General features: G+C 36.8%; 3 protein-coding genes across 6 annotated transcripts in view; all 3 read left to right on the forward strand.

The window, feature by feature from the left end:
* The window catches only part of LOC120633877 (fibroblast growth factor 10), a 173,450-nt gene extending 171,000 nt beyond the window's left edge, over positions 1-2,450 (forward strand). Inside the window, exon 3 of the mRNA XM_039904257.1 lies at positions 1,607-2,450. Within this exon, the coding sequence (XP_039760191.1) occupies positions 1,607-2,095 (489 nt within the window). The 3' untranslated portion in view covers positions 2,096-2,450. The remainder of the gene's footprint in view (positions 1-1,606) is intronic.
* Positions 2,451-8,134: 5,684 nt separating this feature from the next.
* Positions 8,135-9,758, forward strand: LOC120633917. 2 transcript variants are annotated; one of them, XM_039904320.1, is made up of 2 exons: positions 8,135-8,685; positions 9,112-9,758. In XM_039904320.1, the coding sequence occupies exons 1-2, from the start codon at positions 8,305-8,307 to the stop codon at positions 9,661-9,663; spliced, it is 933 nt and encodes a 310-aa protein (XP_039760254.1). In that variant the 5' UTR covers positions 8,135-8,304; the 3' UTR covers positions 9,664-9,758. The 2 variants fall into 2 exon arrangements, with proteins under 2 accessions (XP_039760254.1, XP_039760256.1); XM_039904322.1 differs by having other exon boundaries at positions 8,136-8,592.
* A 306-nt stretch (positions 9,759-10,064) lies between these two features.
* Positions 10,065-16,243, forward strand: part of LOC120633681 (calcium uptake protein 3, mitochondrial) — a 104,273-nt gene continuing 98,094 nt past the window's right edge. The window contains exon 1 of one of the 3 annotated variants that reach the window (XM_039903994.1): positions 10,065-10,298. In XM_039903994.1, coding sequence (XP_039759928.1) covers positions 10,071-10,298 — 228 coding nt within the window. In that variant the 5' untranslated portion in view covers positions 10,065-10,070. The remainder of the gene's footprint in view (positions 10,299-16,243) is intronic. The other 2 variants (XM_039903992.1, XM_039903993.1) reach the window with 2 other exon arrangements.

Below are 16,243 nucleotides of genomic sequence, written 5' to 3' on the forward strand. Positions count from 1 at the left end.
CCTAAAATTCCGCCAATTCGTATGAGAGCAGAGAACTCTTAACTCCCTTTTTATAGTAATAATTGAGGACCAAACAGATGGTTTTCACCGAAAATTACCTATTAACCATTGAGATAAGAATAGGTTTATGGAAATGGATCATTGAGTCAGCCATTTTTGTATGCAGTGCATTTAGTCCAAACACCGAGACAACGCCCCGCGCACGTCTCTCTTTACACGCGCGGAATGTTGCCATCTCATAATATTTTTCCCATTTTATGGTGAACAATATAAAAGGTAAAATAATTACTACTACGTACTTAAAAAGCTCCTACTACTATATCATAAACGTGTACGTAGGCCGCTGCGCGTTGCTATCACGTGAGATTAGCATTTCGCAGTTCGGTGACGCGACTCTGTACAACAAATATTCGTTGCTCTGAGATTCTGTCCCTACCAAAAATCGTTCAACGCGTCTAGAGAAGTTTATACTGCAATAATCATTATAAATTTTCGATAAGCACGGTAACCCTAACCATAATATTGTCTATGTGTCTACAGTATAAAGTAGGATTACAATCAACATAAACAAAATCTAAAATTATCATAATCAACATCCGCGCTTCATTCCTCAGCGTAGAGTCCAGTTTAGCTCGACCGCTTTCAACGAATCTTGGCTATTTTATCGTTCCTGCGAAGGGAATCCGAATATGCTAATGCTGTCTATTTGCCTGTCTGACTGTTTGTTCGTTGGTCACGCTTACATAATCGTGGTACATTTGAAATTATCTGGCGATTTATTATTGCATATTTCGAATAACACGTTTGAATAATCATTGTTCTAAACAATAGTTTATGCGATATACTTTACGAAGATAACGACTCCGAACTTGCATAGATATTATGTAGAACATATTCCTTCCTATAGCATATATTTTATAGTTTTATTCCTGAATAAAATAGGTAATAATAACAAGAGGTTACCTATGTAAAAATAAAATAATGTTGCGGGCATAAACCCATAATAGACACAAACGCTATGTTTTATTTTGCTCAATTCAAATTGCTAGTCTAGTTCATTTTTCGATTAATTAATTAATTTATTTTTATAAGATTGTTGGAACTTTAGAAATACACCATATTTCCTACTACGTTTTTGAATTAATCCGATATTCGATGGTAAAGGTATAACGGTTAGTAGAACGTATTTTTTTATGTTATCTTTGTGTATTACCATAGATTTATTTGCTCTATAAAGGCAAACGCAAATTTATTTGTAGCACCAGTTTTTCTATTCTTGAAAGTTTTTATATTTACGTATACTCATGAAATAAGAAGTAACATATTAAATCAACGAATAAAATAGTGCGAGTGTGACGTGATATTGCAAATAAAGGATTCCTTATTATTCCTTATATAATTAGCTAAACGCAAAAAATTTTACACTTTAGAAGTTCGAATTCAGCATATATTTTATCTGTGTCTCGTTAAATATGTCTAGCCGTTGGTCCTGGTCATTGTGACTGAAATCCGATAAGCGAGCGATCCTGTGCCCAGCAACGGGACAGTCGTTACTCTGATGATATTCACGATCACGAAATTCAATATCCCCATTCGCTTGTTCCAGAAGGATATCTCGGACGACTGCGTGTTTGAGGAGCACATCGAGGAGAACAACTACAACACGTACTCGCGCATCCGCGGCGGCAAGAAGACGTTCCTGGCGCTGGACAACCGCGGGCGCGCGCGCCGCACGCAGATCCCGGCCAGCCGGCCGCTCGGGAACCTGTCGTACTACGCGCTCACCATGACGCGCCGCTGGGACGGGCCGCGCCCCGCGCACTGCCCGCCGCGCCGCCACCGTGGCAAGCTCAAGCGGCCGCCGCCCTTCCACCGGAACTGCCAACGCCGCGTGCAGAAGCAGAACCTGCGCAAGCGCAAGCACAAGAAAGCGAACGACCCGAAGAAGAAACAGCGGCACCCCAAGGCGCGCAGAAAACACGACAACTCGACGACCAGCACGACGGAGACGTGGGACGAGTCCACCATGTCCACCATGTCCACGACGGACGCGGAGTTTTTTCGGTCAGCCGCGCCGGATGGGGGCCGCGCCTGAGCCTGCTCGCGTTGGGGGCTGCCGTGGCGCTCGCACACTAGCACCGTTCCACCCTACACGAGCCCGAATCTCTCTATCATTCCCATTCAACGCCGTTCCGCGACGAACGGCCCTTGAAATTCACTCGCGTCGCTCTCTTATACGAAATACGAACGACCAATATTGCGACCGCCGCGAAGTAACCCACTTCGTCTTCATTGTGATGTGTATCAAATACTCAATATGATGTCAAATTCGATACGTTTGACAGTAACGAATGATATTATACTACCAAAGCTGAAGTTATCTATCTCAATTTGTATTCCTAGTTCGCTTTAAATCGTAGTTTTATCGGCAAGATTCCAATTGTCTTAGTTATCAAGAAATTATTAACTTAGATGTTATTTGATAACTTAATGATTAATTAACAGACGAATGATTTGCTTCCGAAGTCGAGATATCGTTTGGTATGGTGGAACTGTGTTAGAAGAGGGGGAGGGTTCAGGGTTCCCGCTCGTGGCTACTCGAGGCCGCGCTGTTGGCCTATAGACTAAATATTTTCGGATCCCATCAGACGCGTCTCAAATCTATTTCCATGCTTGTTTCGTGACTGTCTGTTTATTATTCGTATACCATCCGAATCCATTTCCTAGCTGTCCTCTAAATTTACTTTAATTAAATCTAATTCATCCGTTAATGAATCTTATACGGTCTACTGTCGCCGTCACAATTTTATTGTCTCTCAAATGGATCTCAAATGGAAATGATCTTAATTTGTTACAATTATTACGAGTTTTCTACATCTTAACTTTACCCGAAACGTAGAATCACCTTGTCTAATAACAAATATTGTAGATAAATCACGAAAAAAAATCGTACGATGAAAATTGGCCCGAAAGTTACTCGATTGGTCACGAGCAGGGGACTTAGTAAGATTTTGTACTTAGTGGGAAGTGTTGAGGTGTAATTTCATAAGAAATTGACTGAAAAATATGACTGAGTAATGTAGGTACTGTCGGTTTCGGAGTAGGTTATGATAGGTTATGTGCGGCGGACGGCATGCTTCTGTATTCATAGTTATGCGGTCACGAAGCGAGCGATCTTGTGACAAATATTACCCAAAAAAACATCACTAGTATCCATCAAGATAATTTTTTTTCTAGATTTCACCGGTTACTGCAGTAACAAATACCCCCTAATTGGCTTACACTCATGCACTATTGGCTAGAATTGACAGCTTAGGCGCGAGCACCATCACATTTTACCTTATTGCAATTCATTACGGGTACTTTAATCGCAGAACCACTCGCTTTGTACCGCCAAAAATGGAATAAGTGATAACGTATATCAACGAAGAAGTGACTATTAGTAGGTAGTTATATAAAAAAACGTGTATCTAATTTGTAAATTATTTATTTTATTTCCATAGAGAAAGTCGTATTTTGTTAACGTTTTAGTTGATTTTTTTTAATCTCTGTCCCTTTAGTTCGCCCGATGTAAGTAGATATGTAGGTTGTCATACGCTTGTATTTTTAGTGAGCCAATTTATGTGTATTATATTTATAGCCGTTCGGTAACAAAATGGGCCTAGACTTTGATCATTCAGAAGTTTCTAACGATAACTGCATTCTATTTTTTAATAAAAACAATCTAAATCATAATTCTGCAATATTTATGATATGTTTACATAAATGTCTAAGAATTATTCAAAATAGGTAATATAGCACAACTAATAATAGCGCTTTGTGCTTAAAGAAAGGCCACCAATGATTGAGCTGGCAAAGACACTTGTCTTGTCACCCTTGTCTCTCACTGCAATTATCATCAAATTTACTTTACATTATCATTTTATCTCATTTAGATGGCCTTGATACATACAATCACGCAAGTTGGTAGCTTTAAAGTGATCAGAGTGTATGTAGTTTGTATGTGTATGGTGTACGTAAATATTGTGCTTGAATGGACGATTACATTCTTTAGTAATTTCCCTCGCATTCTTGTTATATTATGCGTGATACGTATAATGTTTTTATTGTCTATAACACTGAATCAGCGAACTTAAATATCATTTTCGTACATTCATGGCCTCTGTTGTAACAATTACGTATCCCAATTTATAATTGATTTTTTATGTCGAAAAATAATCATTTCCCCCGTATTTAATTGATCTGAAAATATTCATTTAATGTAATAAAATTGTAAAATAATGTGTTCCACTAAGTAAAGAGCATTGAATTAAGCAACTTCCTTTTTTTAAACGAGATTATAAAGTCAGACAATCCCATTTCTGACTAAGTATAGTTTTTCATCCTAAATTGATGTATTTAATAAAAAAACTAATCTAACTAAAACACTGCCAGTTATTTACAGGGTTACCTTAAATTTTAATATAGACCAATATAAAATACGACATTTTATGATCACAGTTCGCTGATTACAGTAAGTCATATGATGTGAATATGTGCGGCAAGCTTTATGATTGTACCTACGAGTGGCTGAGAGAATGTGTCGAATTAATTTATGATAATATTATGTTACGTTGTATGTAATTGTATAATGGCATGAAAACGACAAATCTGTACACAGTTTACCTAAGCATTTACTTCTAATAAGGGGCAATTAAGTCTAGCGTCCTTCTTGCAAGCTAGCAAGATAATTTAAACGAGACCCGTGCGGTATACTCACTCTTACTGAGACCATTTACATATAGTCATGGGTTATTCAAATTTATTATTTCATTTTTATACAATACACCAAATGTTTATTTAAAGACAAAACTTAATTTTTTTGAAAAATGGAGGTTTCTCTTTAGCTAAACATGCCACGCAGTCCCCAACGATCTGACCTCAGATTACATGCAGATTGGACGCTAGATTTGATAGTTTGTTTGTATTCCCCTCATAATTTTCTAGTGTATCCGTTTTGTCATTTTCACTCGTACATTGCTCAGGTTTGTTATCGATTACCTGACTTGTATTGTAGATAAATTAAAAAACCAATTGATCTTTAGAAAGTAGAAGCAGTATTTCGGTATTGTAAATTATCTTCAGTTACAGTACCTAGTTTTATAGTTTTATATTTGTAATAGACGTTGTAAGAATTGTGTAATTTTGGATCTATTCTGTAGCGATCATCGATTCCTTATCGTTTTATGGACTATTGTTACATACGCACGTATTCAGTTTCATATTTCTCGATGTACACAATATTTACTCGAATAAATAACTAGACACATAAAATGGTATGCAACTATAGATAGCATTTCCAATAAGTCCTGGGATTATTTTTTTTTCTTTTCTTTCATTATTGGTGATAAAGAAGAACTGGAATTTCTATTTAATTAATCTTTGGAGACCATTTTATCGTCATTAAATAAACTTTATTGTCCGAGAAATATGTAACTTTGATGATCACGGCACCTACTTGGTTTTGTAAAAATATGAGTTAATATTATGTTATTTATACGCATGTGCCATAAAATACCTACTTGTAATAGATATACCGACTCAGAGAGTATAAAGTTGTTCATTTTCTTTCGCACAATGTTAATAATAATTATTGTTTGAACAAAAGGCAAAGGGATTCTACACGGGAGTCATTAAGAACTAAAATACTCGTTCATGTCGTCTTAATTTTAATGAATTAATAAGTAAATAAATTATTAATTAACTACTAAGGCGGAGCATCTAAAAAGTTATCTTTCATGTTATTACACAAGTAGTAGCTCAACCAAAGCTCTACTTTCAGTTAAAACTGCATTGTAGAAAAAAATAAATTTAATCCTAATGTAAACTTACTAACACATTACGATAAAAATAAGTTAATAAGGGTGTAGGTTTAACTGAACGTATGTGAGTATTATTAAGGCTCTGTGTGATGTCATTTGTAACCTATATATCACAGTGCAAAAGGTATAGTGGCTAAAAACTTTAAATCAATTTATTAGAATTTGAGTGTTTGACAAGAATATTATCAATTCTTAAATCAATAACTTATAAGAAGCACAGGGCCTTAACCATAAAAATTGGTTGAGAAATCACTCGAGTTAAGCCAAATAAGATTTAAAAATATAAAATATGAATGTAATAATTATAAATGCTGAGTGTTAGTGGAATGCTTATAATCTGTTCCCACCAATATATGGCTCCTAACACCCCACTTTTTTCCCGGGAAAAATACTAACGGGAACGTCACGGGGTCTAACAGTATTACTTAATTAATTTCGATACCTTTACATTTATACAATAATGATTATTATAGTAGCGCAAGAGCTGGTAGCAAATTCTGAGGAAGCAAAAGCTGAAAATATTGTAAAATTACCCAATGTAAGGAAAACTAGACCATTTTTTTATGCTTTTTAAAAAAGTAAAATCATAAGGTGTGTGTGCACAATCGTCTGGTTTTCGTAATTAAATAAGTTAAGGTACTGTATTACAGATGTAGTTTTCCGTATCTGTCAATCGTCTCCAATTTGCCCACCAGCTCTCCAGCTATAATGTATTCGTTGCTAAAGCAGTTTAATGTACAAAGTGAATACTGCCGTAAATTAAAAAAATAAAGGTCATTGAACTTATCTGACGTATGTCAAAACCACCTTTTGACGTATTTAATAGTCTCACCAAAAGATTGATTGAAACTTTTAGACAATAAACTTTTTACAGCCTCTTATACCGAAAGATAAATAAAATGATTCTTAAAATATATTGTGTTGTTTCATTTAAGGTGGCTGTATAATATTATATTTACTGACGAACGGACTAGCATTAGATTGTTATCAGCTGATCTATCTATATCTATGGGCAGAAATGATAAAGTTGTAGTTTGAAATAATGAAGTTTTTAAACGAATTAATCTGTAGAACATCCAATCCGATTGTAAAAATCTTTTCGCATTTCATAGACTAATGCGGGAGGTTGTAGGATATTAAAAATGCTACAAAATTAAGGAGGAGGATAAACTTACAGCTCACAAACTTATAGTAATGAATGTTTTTACAAAATAACCCTGCGAAAGTAACTACTTAGTTAAGAAGAGTTTTGAAATTACAGCATTATCGAATTTAGTCTCTCGATTTAGAGCACATCTTGTTTAAAATCTATGTTACAAAAGTTACAAGATAAAAATTAGCAAATAATTCAAACCGCAGCAGCCTTCACCAACATGATTATTAAATTTCCGAGTTATAAGAACCTCTACCGAAAAAGAAACAACTAACGACTTCAATATGTACATCGATAGAAACGATCTAAAAAACTAATAGGTCATAATATTAAAGACAAATAAAACAGAAAATTTGATTTATCTTTGGCAATAACAAAAACAAAACCTGAATTAACAGAATTTAAGTATTACAAGATCAAAAAACTAGAATTAGGTACGACAATACAAAGCTAAATATCTTGCTAACTATACATAAATGCCAAGGTTGTTCGATTTTTCCTCTTAGGTTGCTCCTCTGGGTGTAAGAGGCATACTCTTATGCCCGTTTCTACTATATATTATACGGATAAGGCGATACCAAAGTAAGTGACACGTAATTAACGAAGATTCCTAGGCATACATTTACCTTTCACTAATCGATTTTCATTAGAAAACTAATAGAAGAATTAGAAAATAACCTAACTTGTTTTAGTTCTTCTAGTGAAAACGGGCATAAAAAATAAATTTTTAGTGTCCAGCTACGAAAAACCTCAAATGAAAGAGCAGAAAATACAGATGTCAACAGCTGATTCTATGCAGATTGGGAAACTTCAGAAACAGCTGTACAACATATCACTGTTTTGCGCTGGTCTTTATTCACAGAAAAAAAAATTAAGCACAATAATCATTTAACCGTGTAAGAGATGGCGCTGTAAAAGTATTGAAGAATAATTTTAAGAATAGGTGCTTTTGACTAAATTAATGGCTTAAATTCTCAATAAAATAATCATTATTTATATATATTATTTACCTACTTCCTTACCATATTATTATAAATTAATACACAGATAAAACATAAAAATTATAATGCAACAAATACAACGCAGCCGCTGACACGAGACGTCAGACGCCATTATCGAGTGAAGGTCGCCGTGCTGCTCGAGTTTCGCTCGATGCTTCATTCGTGGGACGTCGATCGCCATCTTGTTGACTTGTCCGTGATACCAAGAATCGATGCGTTTTTTACTCGGTTACGATTCTATTAAACATCAATATTTAGGCGGAAAATTGATCTGTGATCGGAAATCGATATGAAGAAAACATCGTCTTTAGTTTGGCGGTTTTTCGATCGACTCGAGGAGAATAAACGATGTGTTGCAGTGTTGTGTAAATTATGTGATACGCAGTATAAATATTTCGGTAATACGACGAATTTGCGATCGCATTTAGTGAGTAAACATCCGATTCAGTGGGAGTTGCTCCAAAATGGAACCTTGGACGAGTCGAATATCCGCGTCTTCGACGATGACGAAAGCACTAACCCGAGTACTAGTTCGACTAGACGGAAGAGATATGTAAAGACCTACCAAGACAATAACGTACGTTATTCTGTATCTGTTGATCTCGCTAAAAAAGGAAATAACCGAAACTCCTCTACAGAAAACTCAATACCAGTTATAGAAATACAGCGGGTATTTATGTTCTTAAATAGGTTACACTAAATTGATAACATTTCTTATCAATTGAATCGTTTCTGAAAGTCAATGTTGCCATCGAATTTTTCAGAGACCAATTTTACATAATATTAATTTTTCTTGTGTTGATTAAATAGCTGTAAGCAATGACGGCTGTCGTATCGATTTTGTATTATTTATTACGTAATACAATCTAATAATATCGATTATCGATTGTCAAAATACTGTAAACAGTGTAACCTTATTGAATTTAAATTCAGCAATTATTACTGATTAATCTACTTAATACTAAGTTAATTAGTTATTTGTTTTACAAAGGAATTTTTTAATCATAAATTCAACACAGATACCATTTCATGTTTTAACCTAATAATTTTGGTATGTATTTACTTGGTTTACTAGAAATGTTGTGTTTCATTTCAGGTTGATGTGCTAGAAAATTCAGAAACTGACAATGAACATTTAGTGGAAGGAAATGAGGAGCCAATAAACATAGTCCGTCAGATGCATGGCAGAGCCTCGGATGAAGAATGGCTCAATGAGGAGGTCTACGAGACAGTAGATTACCAACCAAAACGGAAGAAGACTAAGTACAGGACAATCAAAAGAGAAATTTGCTCACCACCTCCAAGCACTCCAAAATATAGAGTTGTACCAAACCATACATATGCAAAACCATTGCCGGAGCGTGTAAGTGTTGAAAGCAGTCAAAGAAAAGACGAGTATTCAGTCTTTGGAGAGTATGTTGGCAACAGACTGCGTAAATTCAGACACCCTCAAGTCAGAGGCAATGTTCAACAGTTAATTACCACAATACTTTGGCAGGCGGAGTACGGGATATATGATAACATAGAGACAGTAAAGAGAGTAATTTTACATTCCGTACAAGAAATGGAAGTGGAACAAACCACAGAACAAACAATAATACACGAGCATGAGATTGTTAAAGAGGGGTCACATGTTGATGAAAACTAAATTAACCAAAGAATATAAAGATCAATTAGTTTGTAAGGTGGAAACATTAAAGTTATGTATATCTTTTAATGCTAATAAAGAATAAATTTATTTTATATCAATTTATTTCATCCCTAGCCAGTTTAAAAGAGATTTATATTTATGAGATTTTATATTTTTATCAAATAATTATTAATAAATAGTCACAGATATAGAGGAGATTTAAGAAAAACAAACCAGGTACCAACAGAATTTTCATTTCTACTTTCAAATTCGTTTGTCAGTATGTAAAAACATTGTTTTGCATTTGTAGGAAATGTAGCTAAGAACAATGAATAATAAATAATGTAGGTAACTATTTGATAGCAGACCGCGCATGCGTGTTTGACACTTGGCTTTGACATTTTTTTCCCCGTCTCGCTCACTCTATGTCAATCAGCTGTTCTACCAACATGGCCACGTTATGCCGTACGACGGGAAAATTATTAGGAAAAGTGCAATTTATACCGGTTTCCTCGCGTAATTTCAGTTCAATAAAGTGCAGTAGATCTTATAAAAATGTGTGGAAGACTTGTGCTTGTGTTTTCGGCGGCGGGATTTTGTTATATGCTGCAAATTACAAGCACGGAGGCACTGTATACGCTCTCAAAGCTAAGGTAAGATTATATTTAGAAACATCAAGGAGCTATTTTTAAACCGTTACAGTTTGTTGTTACTACGTAATGTCATGAAAAATGCTGTTAATATGTATAAGTATTAATTGAACCTAATAAATTACAGGTTATTTCCTTGTTTATATTTCTTATGTTGGCACATGACAGCTAATTTGCAAATGTAAACAAATGATTGATAAGAACTTTTGACCGTGATCCTGATGATGAATCAATTAGGATTACCATAACTATGAGTAAAAACTCTCTGAGCTTATATGCGTGACGATCGGAGTTTCATTCCCAGTAAATTATTTTATATTACAAAATTTATAATTTTAAAATTTGCTCTGGTTTAGGATCGCGGGAGGCTCGAGCTATGGTTATTATAACGTACCGGTTAGAATGGCCATATTAATTATTTCTTTAGCAGTCCTGTTTTCAACAGTCTTACAGTAGGTGACGTCTCAGTGCAAAGACTTCAATGGTTAGGGTAGCAAAAAGATCAAAACTAGACATAATACTCATATAACCACATACTACTGACAATGTACGGTCTTAATTTTACCAATAGAGAGATAGCAGCAATTTAAGTTACCATATAATAATTGTTATTACTAGATGAATATGTGCTCTGCGAAGTTACCTATCTATTTCCACCAATAGTATACTGGATGTGCTCATGAACAATTGTTAGAGAAAAGTGTCAACACCAACTTCCTAATGGCAGACTGGTACTGAGCATTTTAGACATACATTCTGCTTAAAATTACTTAACAATTTTTAGACTGCCCGGGAAAAACAAATATATGTATGTATATACCTACAGTAATTGAAACAAAAGTTTGTGTGTGTTCCGGCTGCACAGATGCTGGATGCTAATGGATTATTATCATCACATCTGTAATGTAGATGGTATAAATGTTTAGAATAGGAGATGAAAAATTGTGAAGAGAAATATATTTACTGAGGAAGTAAAGTTGTGCACAGACACAGTCTTTGCAACCACATGACTCATATTATATGAGTCAAAATGAGATTCTTTAACAATAAAAAAGAAGAAAATTAAATGAATGCAATAAATATGTTATTTTGGTGTATTACATGGAACTTGATACTGAACCCTTTGTGTGCATTTCAAACATGCACTTAAACAGTTTTTTTGTACTAACTGGTGATCATACAACTTACAGGAAACCTTTTCCGTTCTAGGTAAATAGTAGGTAGATAATATCATCTTGAAGTTTGAGAAGGTAGCTGACTGATATTTTGACAGAGGTAAATAATAAATTCCTAAAATCAAGAAATCTTGGGTGGAATTATTTTTTTATTATTTTTGAAGGTATTTATGTATTGTTTTATTTTTTTTATTAACGATAGGCCAGCGTTTGACGACAATCATGCCCGTTAGAAAGCAATGATGAGGTCTAGGTTGGAGCACACTTGCCTAGAAAAAGCCTATTCACATTGGCAGGAAACACAGTTGCCGGGAGGGCGTTCCACATCTTAGCGGCACGTATCAGAAACGTGGATAAAAAACGTTTCGTGCGTGTTGATGGAATATCAACCACATAAGGATGCCACCCCTCACGGTGTCTCGCTGTTCTGTGGTAAAACGACTACTGTATTAAATGGACTACTGTATGAAATTGAAAACTTACTGCCTCGTTGGTCTAGTGATTAGATTGTTGACTGCAGATCACGAAGTTCTGGGTTTGATCACTTTTTTTTTGGTGGGGATATCCTCATGGATATCTCCACGCAAATATTATGTCAGACTCTTACTGACTAAAACCCCACGGCGTCCCTACTCACCGCCTGACGACGGAGCCATGGGAGCCGCCAACGGATATCCGCCGAAGCGAACCCACCTCGGGTTTACGTAAGAGGCGTGCCGGAACAGTAGCCTAGGTTTGATCCATGGGTCAGACCAATGAATCCCTCCTAACTCTTTCACTCCTGACAGATTGGTTGTGGTTGACGGTGATCCATTTTCTTTGGCTAATGCAGCCCCGAGATACCCCTCCACTTGTTACGTTCTTCAGCGTTTCGGGAACATTGGACTATAGAAGTTTGTGTTACAGCTTTTATAAGGTCTGTCCAACGCGTGGGTGATCGACCGCTTGACCGTTTAACTCCTACGTTCCCCTAGACAACGAGTCTTTCCATGGAGTGTTTATTCCTATCAATATGTCCAAAGAATTTGAGGATTCGTATCTGCACAGTCGACGATAATCTCTTTTTGACTTTAAGTCCCAATAAACAGTTAGACGAATTAGTAGTATTAGAATCCCTACACCTGATCTCTTTCGGTGATTTCGGATCTGGCATCCCAACCGACTATGAGAGTGAGGGAATAGAGATAGAGATTCTACGCGTTTTAACGTACTAGTGCTCTATAATATTTCCCGCGTAGTTGGAAACTCTCTGGAGAGTGACAACAGTGGCTGAAATCGGTCAGGGACTGACAGAGGGATATAAATTCGTAGTAGTGTGAGTTTGTCTCATAAACTAAAAGGGCCTTATAAGTAAACGAAGCATGACATCGCAATACTTATCTGTATCCCATTTATTATTACACGTTTATATTTAGTTATTACTTCACACTTGCGCCAATGCTCGGAGGGTTGATAAAACTATAAATAAGAAAAGGTATAACTTGGTTCTTTTTTGGGGGAAAAATGTTTGACACTTTGACACTAAACCATCGCATTTCAATTAAACCATTTAAAAATATTTGAACAGTTTTTTATTTTTTTTATAACACTATAAGTTGCCCTTGACCGCAATCTCACCTGCAGTCTAAGATGGTAACGGGCTAACCGGTTAGGGGTATGGCAGTTACATTAAACCCATACCCCGAATCGTTTTCTACGCGAATCGTACCGGAATGTTAAGTCGCTTTGCCTAACTAGTCAGAGCTGTAGCCTCCCACCACACCACACCAGAGAAAATTCAGAAATTATAAATTCTCAAATTGCCCCTGCACAGGAACGAATGTGGGAAATCTCATGTAAAAATACACGCTCACAGCTGCGCCAGTTAGGTCGTCAAAACTGAGATACATTTAATGAGTTGTTTTCAAAATAGAATGCTAGTATTATCAGTATTGGGACTTGTGCCCGAAACACAAAACACCCGGATGTGTAAGGACGGCGCGTCGCTCGATCACCAACACTCCGCGTCGTAGATAACGTCACTCGCCTCCGCTCATGCGAAGAAAGACTGCCCGACCCTAGGACGGCGATCGTAATCCGCTGGAGTCGATTCGTACCAACATTTCTGCATAAGCAGATTTACTTTTCGACTGGGGTAAAAAATATATAAGGTACAAAATATATCATACTAATATTATAAATACGAAAGTTTGTATTGATGGATGGATCTCTGTTACTCTTTCATGCGAAACTCACTCACTCGCTGAACGGATTTGATAATTCTTTACATATAGACATTTATTTATCTTTATTATTTTGAAGGGGGCACTTTGTGAAACGTATAAACAATAATATTATTCTTATTTGATCACAACACTAAACAATAGTGTTTGCTAATTTACGGTACTGCCAGTCTAAATGAAAACTGCATTTTAGAGCACAACTCTTTAAGAAGTATGTATTTATTATCACGCTACGGCAGAGACGAGCTGAAAATAATAAGTAATAGCGCGGACGGGCGATGCGAAGCGGTAGATGATGAAGACGTGGGTCACTACCATTTTGTACATAATTAATCAGACCACCTGCGAGCATTGACGTAAGAACTCCATCACTGCATCGCCACCCAAACAGGGCACGAACCATAACCCCGCGGCTAAACCCACATCCTGCTCGCCAATATAATTGTGACAAGTATCTATGATTGAATAGTTCACACAAAAGATTTTATTAGCACTTATTGGTGAGTTGTATCAATTATTCATTTGGTTAGTTGTTGCGGTGGCTCGGCCTAGAATTGTTTTCGCGTATTGATTTCACAATGATCATTTCGATGAGTCAAGTGAGGAGTCAGTGAGAATCGTATTTGAGAAATTTCCACGTGTGATATCTATATTTCCGGTCAACTATGATAATTCTATTTAAATATACCTACTTTGGAATCGCAATGATTCTTAAGAATTTGGCAGCCATATGAAAATGGACTCCACTGCTGTAAAACAGACTGTATTAAAGGATTGAATTACCTCTCTAGGTGGACTTAAAAGATTTTATTATAATTTAGTGATAAAAACGGAGCGAACGGCCCAACGTACAAAACACGATTTTCTAACTCCCGACCGTACAATTTTAGTCTGAATCGGGAATTGAAACCAGCATTCGTCGTGATTCCTAGTTAATTCCCGGTAAAAAACCGGGATTAAGGTATCCGAAGTTCTTTGCAAGCTATCTTTGTGCTACATTTTATCAAGATTGGTTTAATTATTTAGCCGAACAGGTAACAAGAAACAATATCGTTATTTAAATCATGATTATTAATGATTATCGACCCATTCCCAGGTCACACTCATCCTCTGAGAGGAGGCCAGGCAAGGAGGTCTCCTCATAGAATGAGGAAGGTTGCCACCACGCTGGCTAATTGCGGACTTAACACACCTTTGAGAACGTTATGGGGCACTCAGCCATACGGGTGACCTTATTTTCCTTCACCGTTAAACTCAAAGTCAAAATTCAAAATTCATTTATTTTAAGTAGGCCTAATAAAAGTACCTGCTTTTAAAACGTCAAGTCTGTTTTTAGTGACTCTACCACCGGTTCGCATGGCAGATTCTTCCGAGAAAGCCGAGAAAGCCGGAAAGAAACTCAGCAGTTGCTCTTTTCTAACATCATTTTACAATTTAACAATCATATCTTGTGTGATATATAAGCAAATGGTAAGATCATTCCTTAAAGTACAACGCACATAACGCTGAAAAGTCTGTTACTCCAAAAGGGACGCCGAAGTTACATTTTCTCTTTAGATTTTTTATTACACTACAGCAAGTGTTTTCTAGAGCACCCGTAGCGATTGGCAAGTGAGGCTGTAGCGAGCCAGGCTCATCTGACCCAGATCTTGGGTGTCGAACGGGGGTGACAGCCTAATCAATTAAGGCGATAAACTGTCCGCTACACACTTCGCGCGAGCGGTACCTACCTAACTCCTAGTAATTCCATCACACATGCGAGCTTGCCCATTAGATGCACTGCCCATAGACACTGATCTGGGTACTGGTCGGGGTATGGGTTTAGCTCTGTAGGAATAAAAAAATAATTAATAAGAATTGAATTAATAGTATCGCGTCTCTCTGGTATTTCAAAGTAAATGCCTCTAAATTTATGATTATTTTGTCGATGATAACTAATAACCTAAATGGCAATCTCGTGCCGGTAAACGCAGCATTGGTGAATCCAAGCGGTCGCTTGGAGCCGCTGGATCCAAGCGGCACAAGACCACCGTATTTAGAACTTTCTACAAAAGATTATTCGCGAAGCTTAAGTGGCATTGTCCGGGGGACATATGATCCGATGGACGTTGGGGTCTCTAGGTGTTGCTGGTGAGCTATGTCGGACTCTTCTACGGATCTCCTCATTCCTCATTCGATCAAGTATAGATGCTCCAAGATCTCCAAGCATAGCTCTCTCCAACGCCCGCAGAGTTTAACCCGCACGCTCCATCGTCCATTGGTTGGCATGATGGCAACAATGAGGAATCAACGACGAAGTTAGGTTGATAACATGAAAACTCACAGTTTGAGCTCGTCACCATATCTGCGTGCGATCGCTCACGTCCGTACCACCATTTCCTTGAAGGAAGATGAATTGATGTCGTCATCTCACAGTTTGCGGTTTCATTTCAATTCCGTCCACCACTTAATGATCATCAACACGCGTGTGGTGACAGCCGCTGACGCCACAAGTAGGTTTGTCCCAGAATCACTGACATTGAGGTCTGGTCTAGGTTCTAATGGGGACATT

Source organism: Pararge aegeria, chromosome 22 (assembly GCF_905163445.1).
Source record: "Pararge aegeria chromosome 22, ilParAegt1.1, whole genome shotgun sequence".
Lineage (NCBI taxonomy): Eukaryota > Metazoa > Arthropoda > Insecta > Lepidoptera > Nymphalidae > Pararge > Pararge aegeria.

What these genes read in the sequence shown, in the direction of transcription:
- LOC120633917 (XM_039904320.1), top strand. Translation starts at nt 8,305, where the DNA reads ATGAAGAAAACATCGTCTTTAGTTTGGCGGTTTTTCGATCGACTCGAG. An exon ending in CAGTTATAGAAATACAGCGG is followed by an intron (nt 8,686 to 9,111) that starts GTATTTATGTTC and finishes GTTTCATTTCAG; the next exon opens with GTTGATGTGCTAGAAAATTC.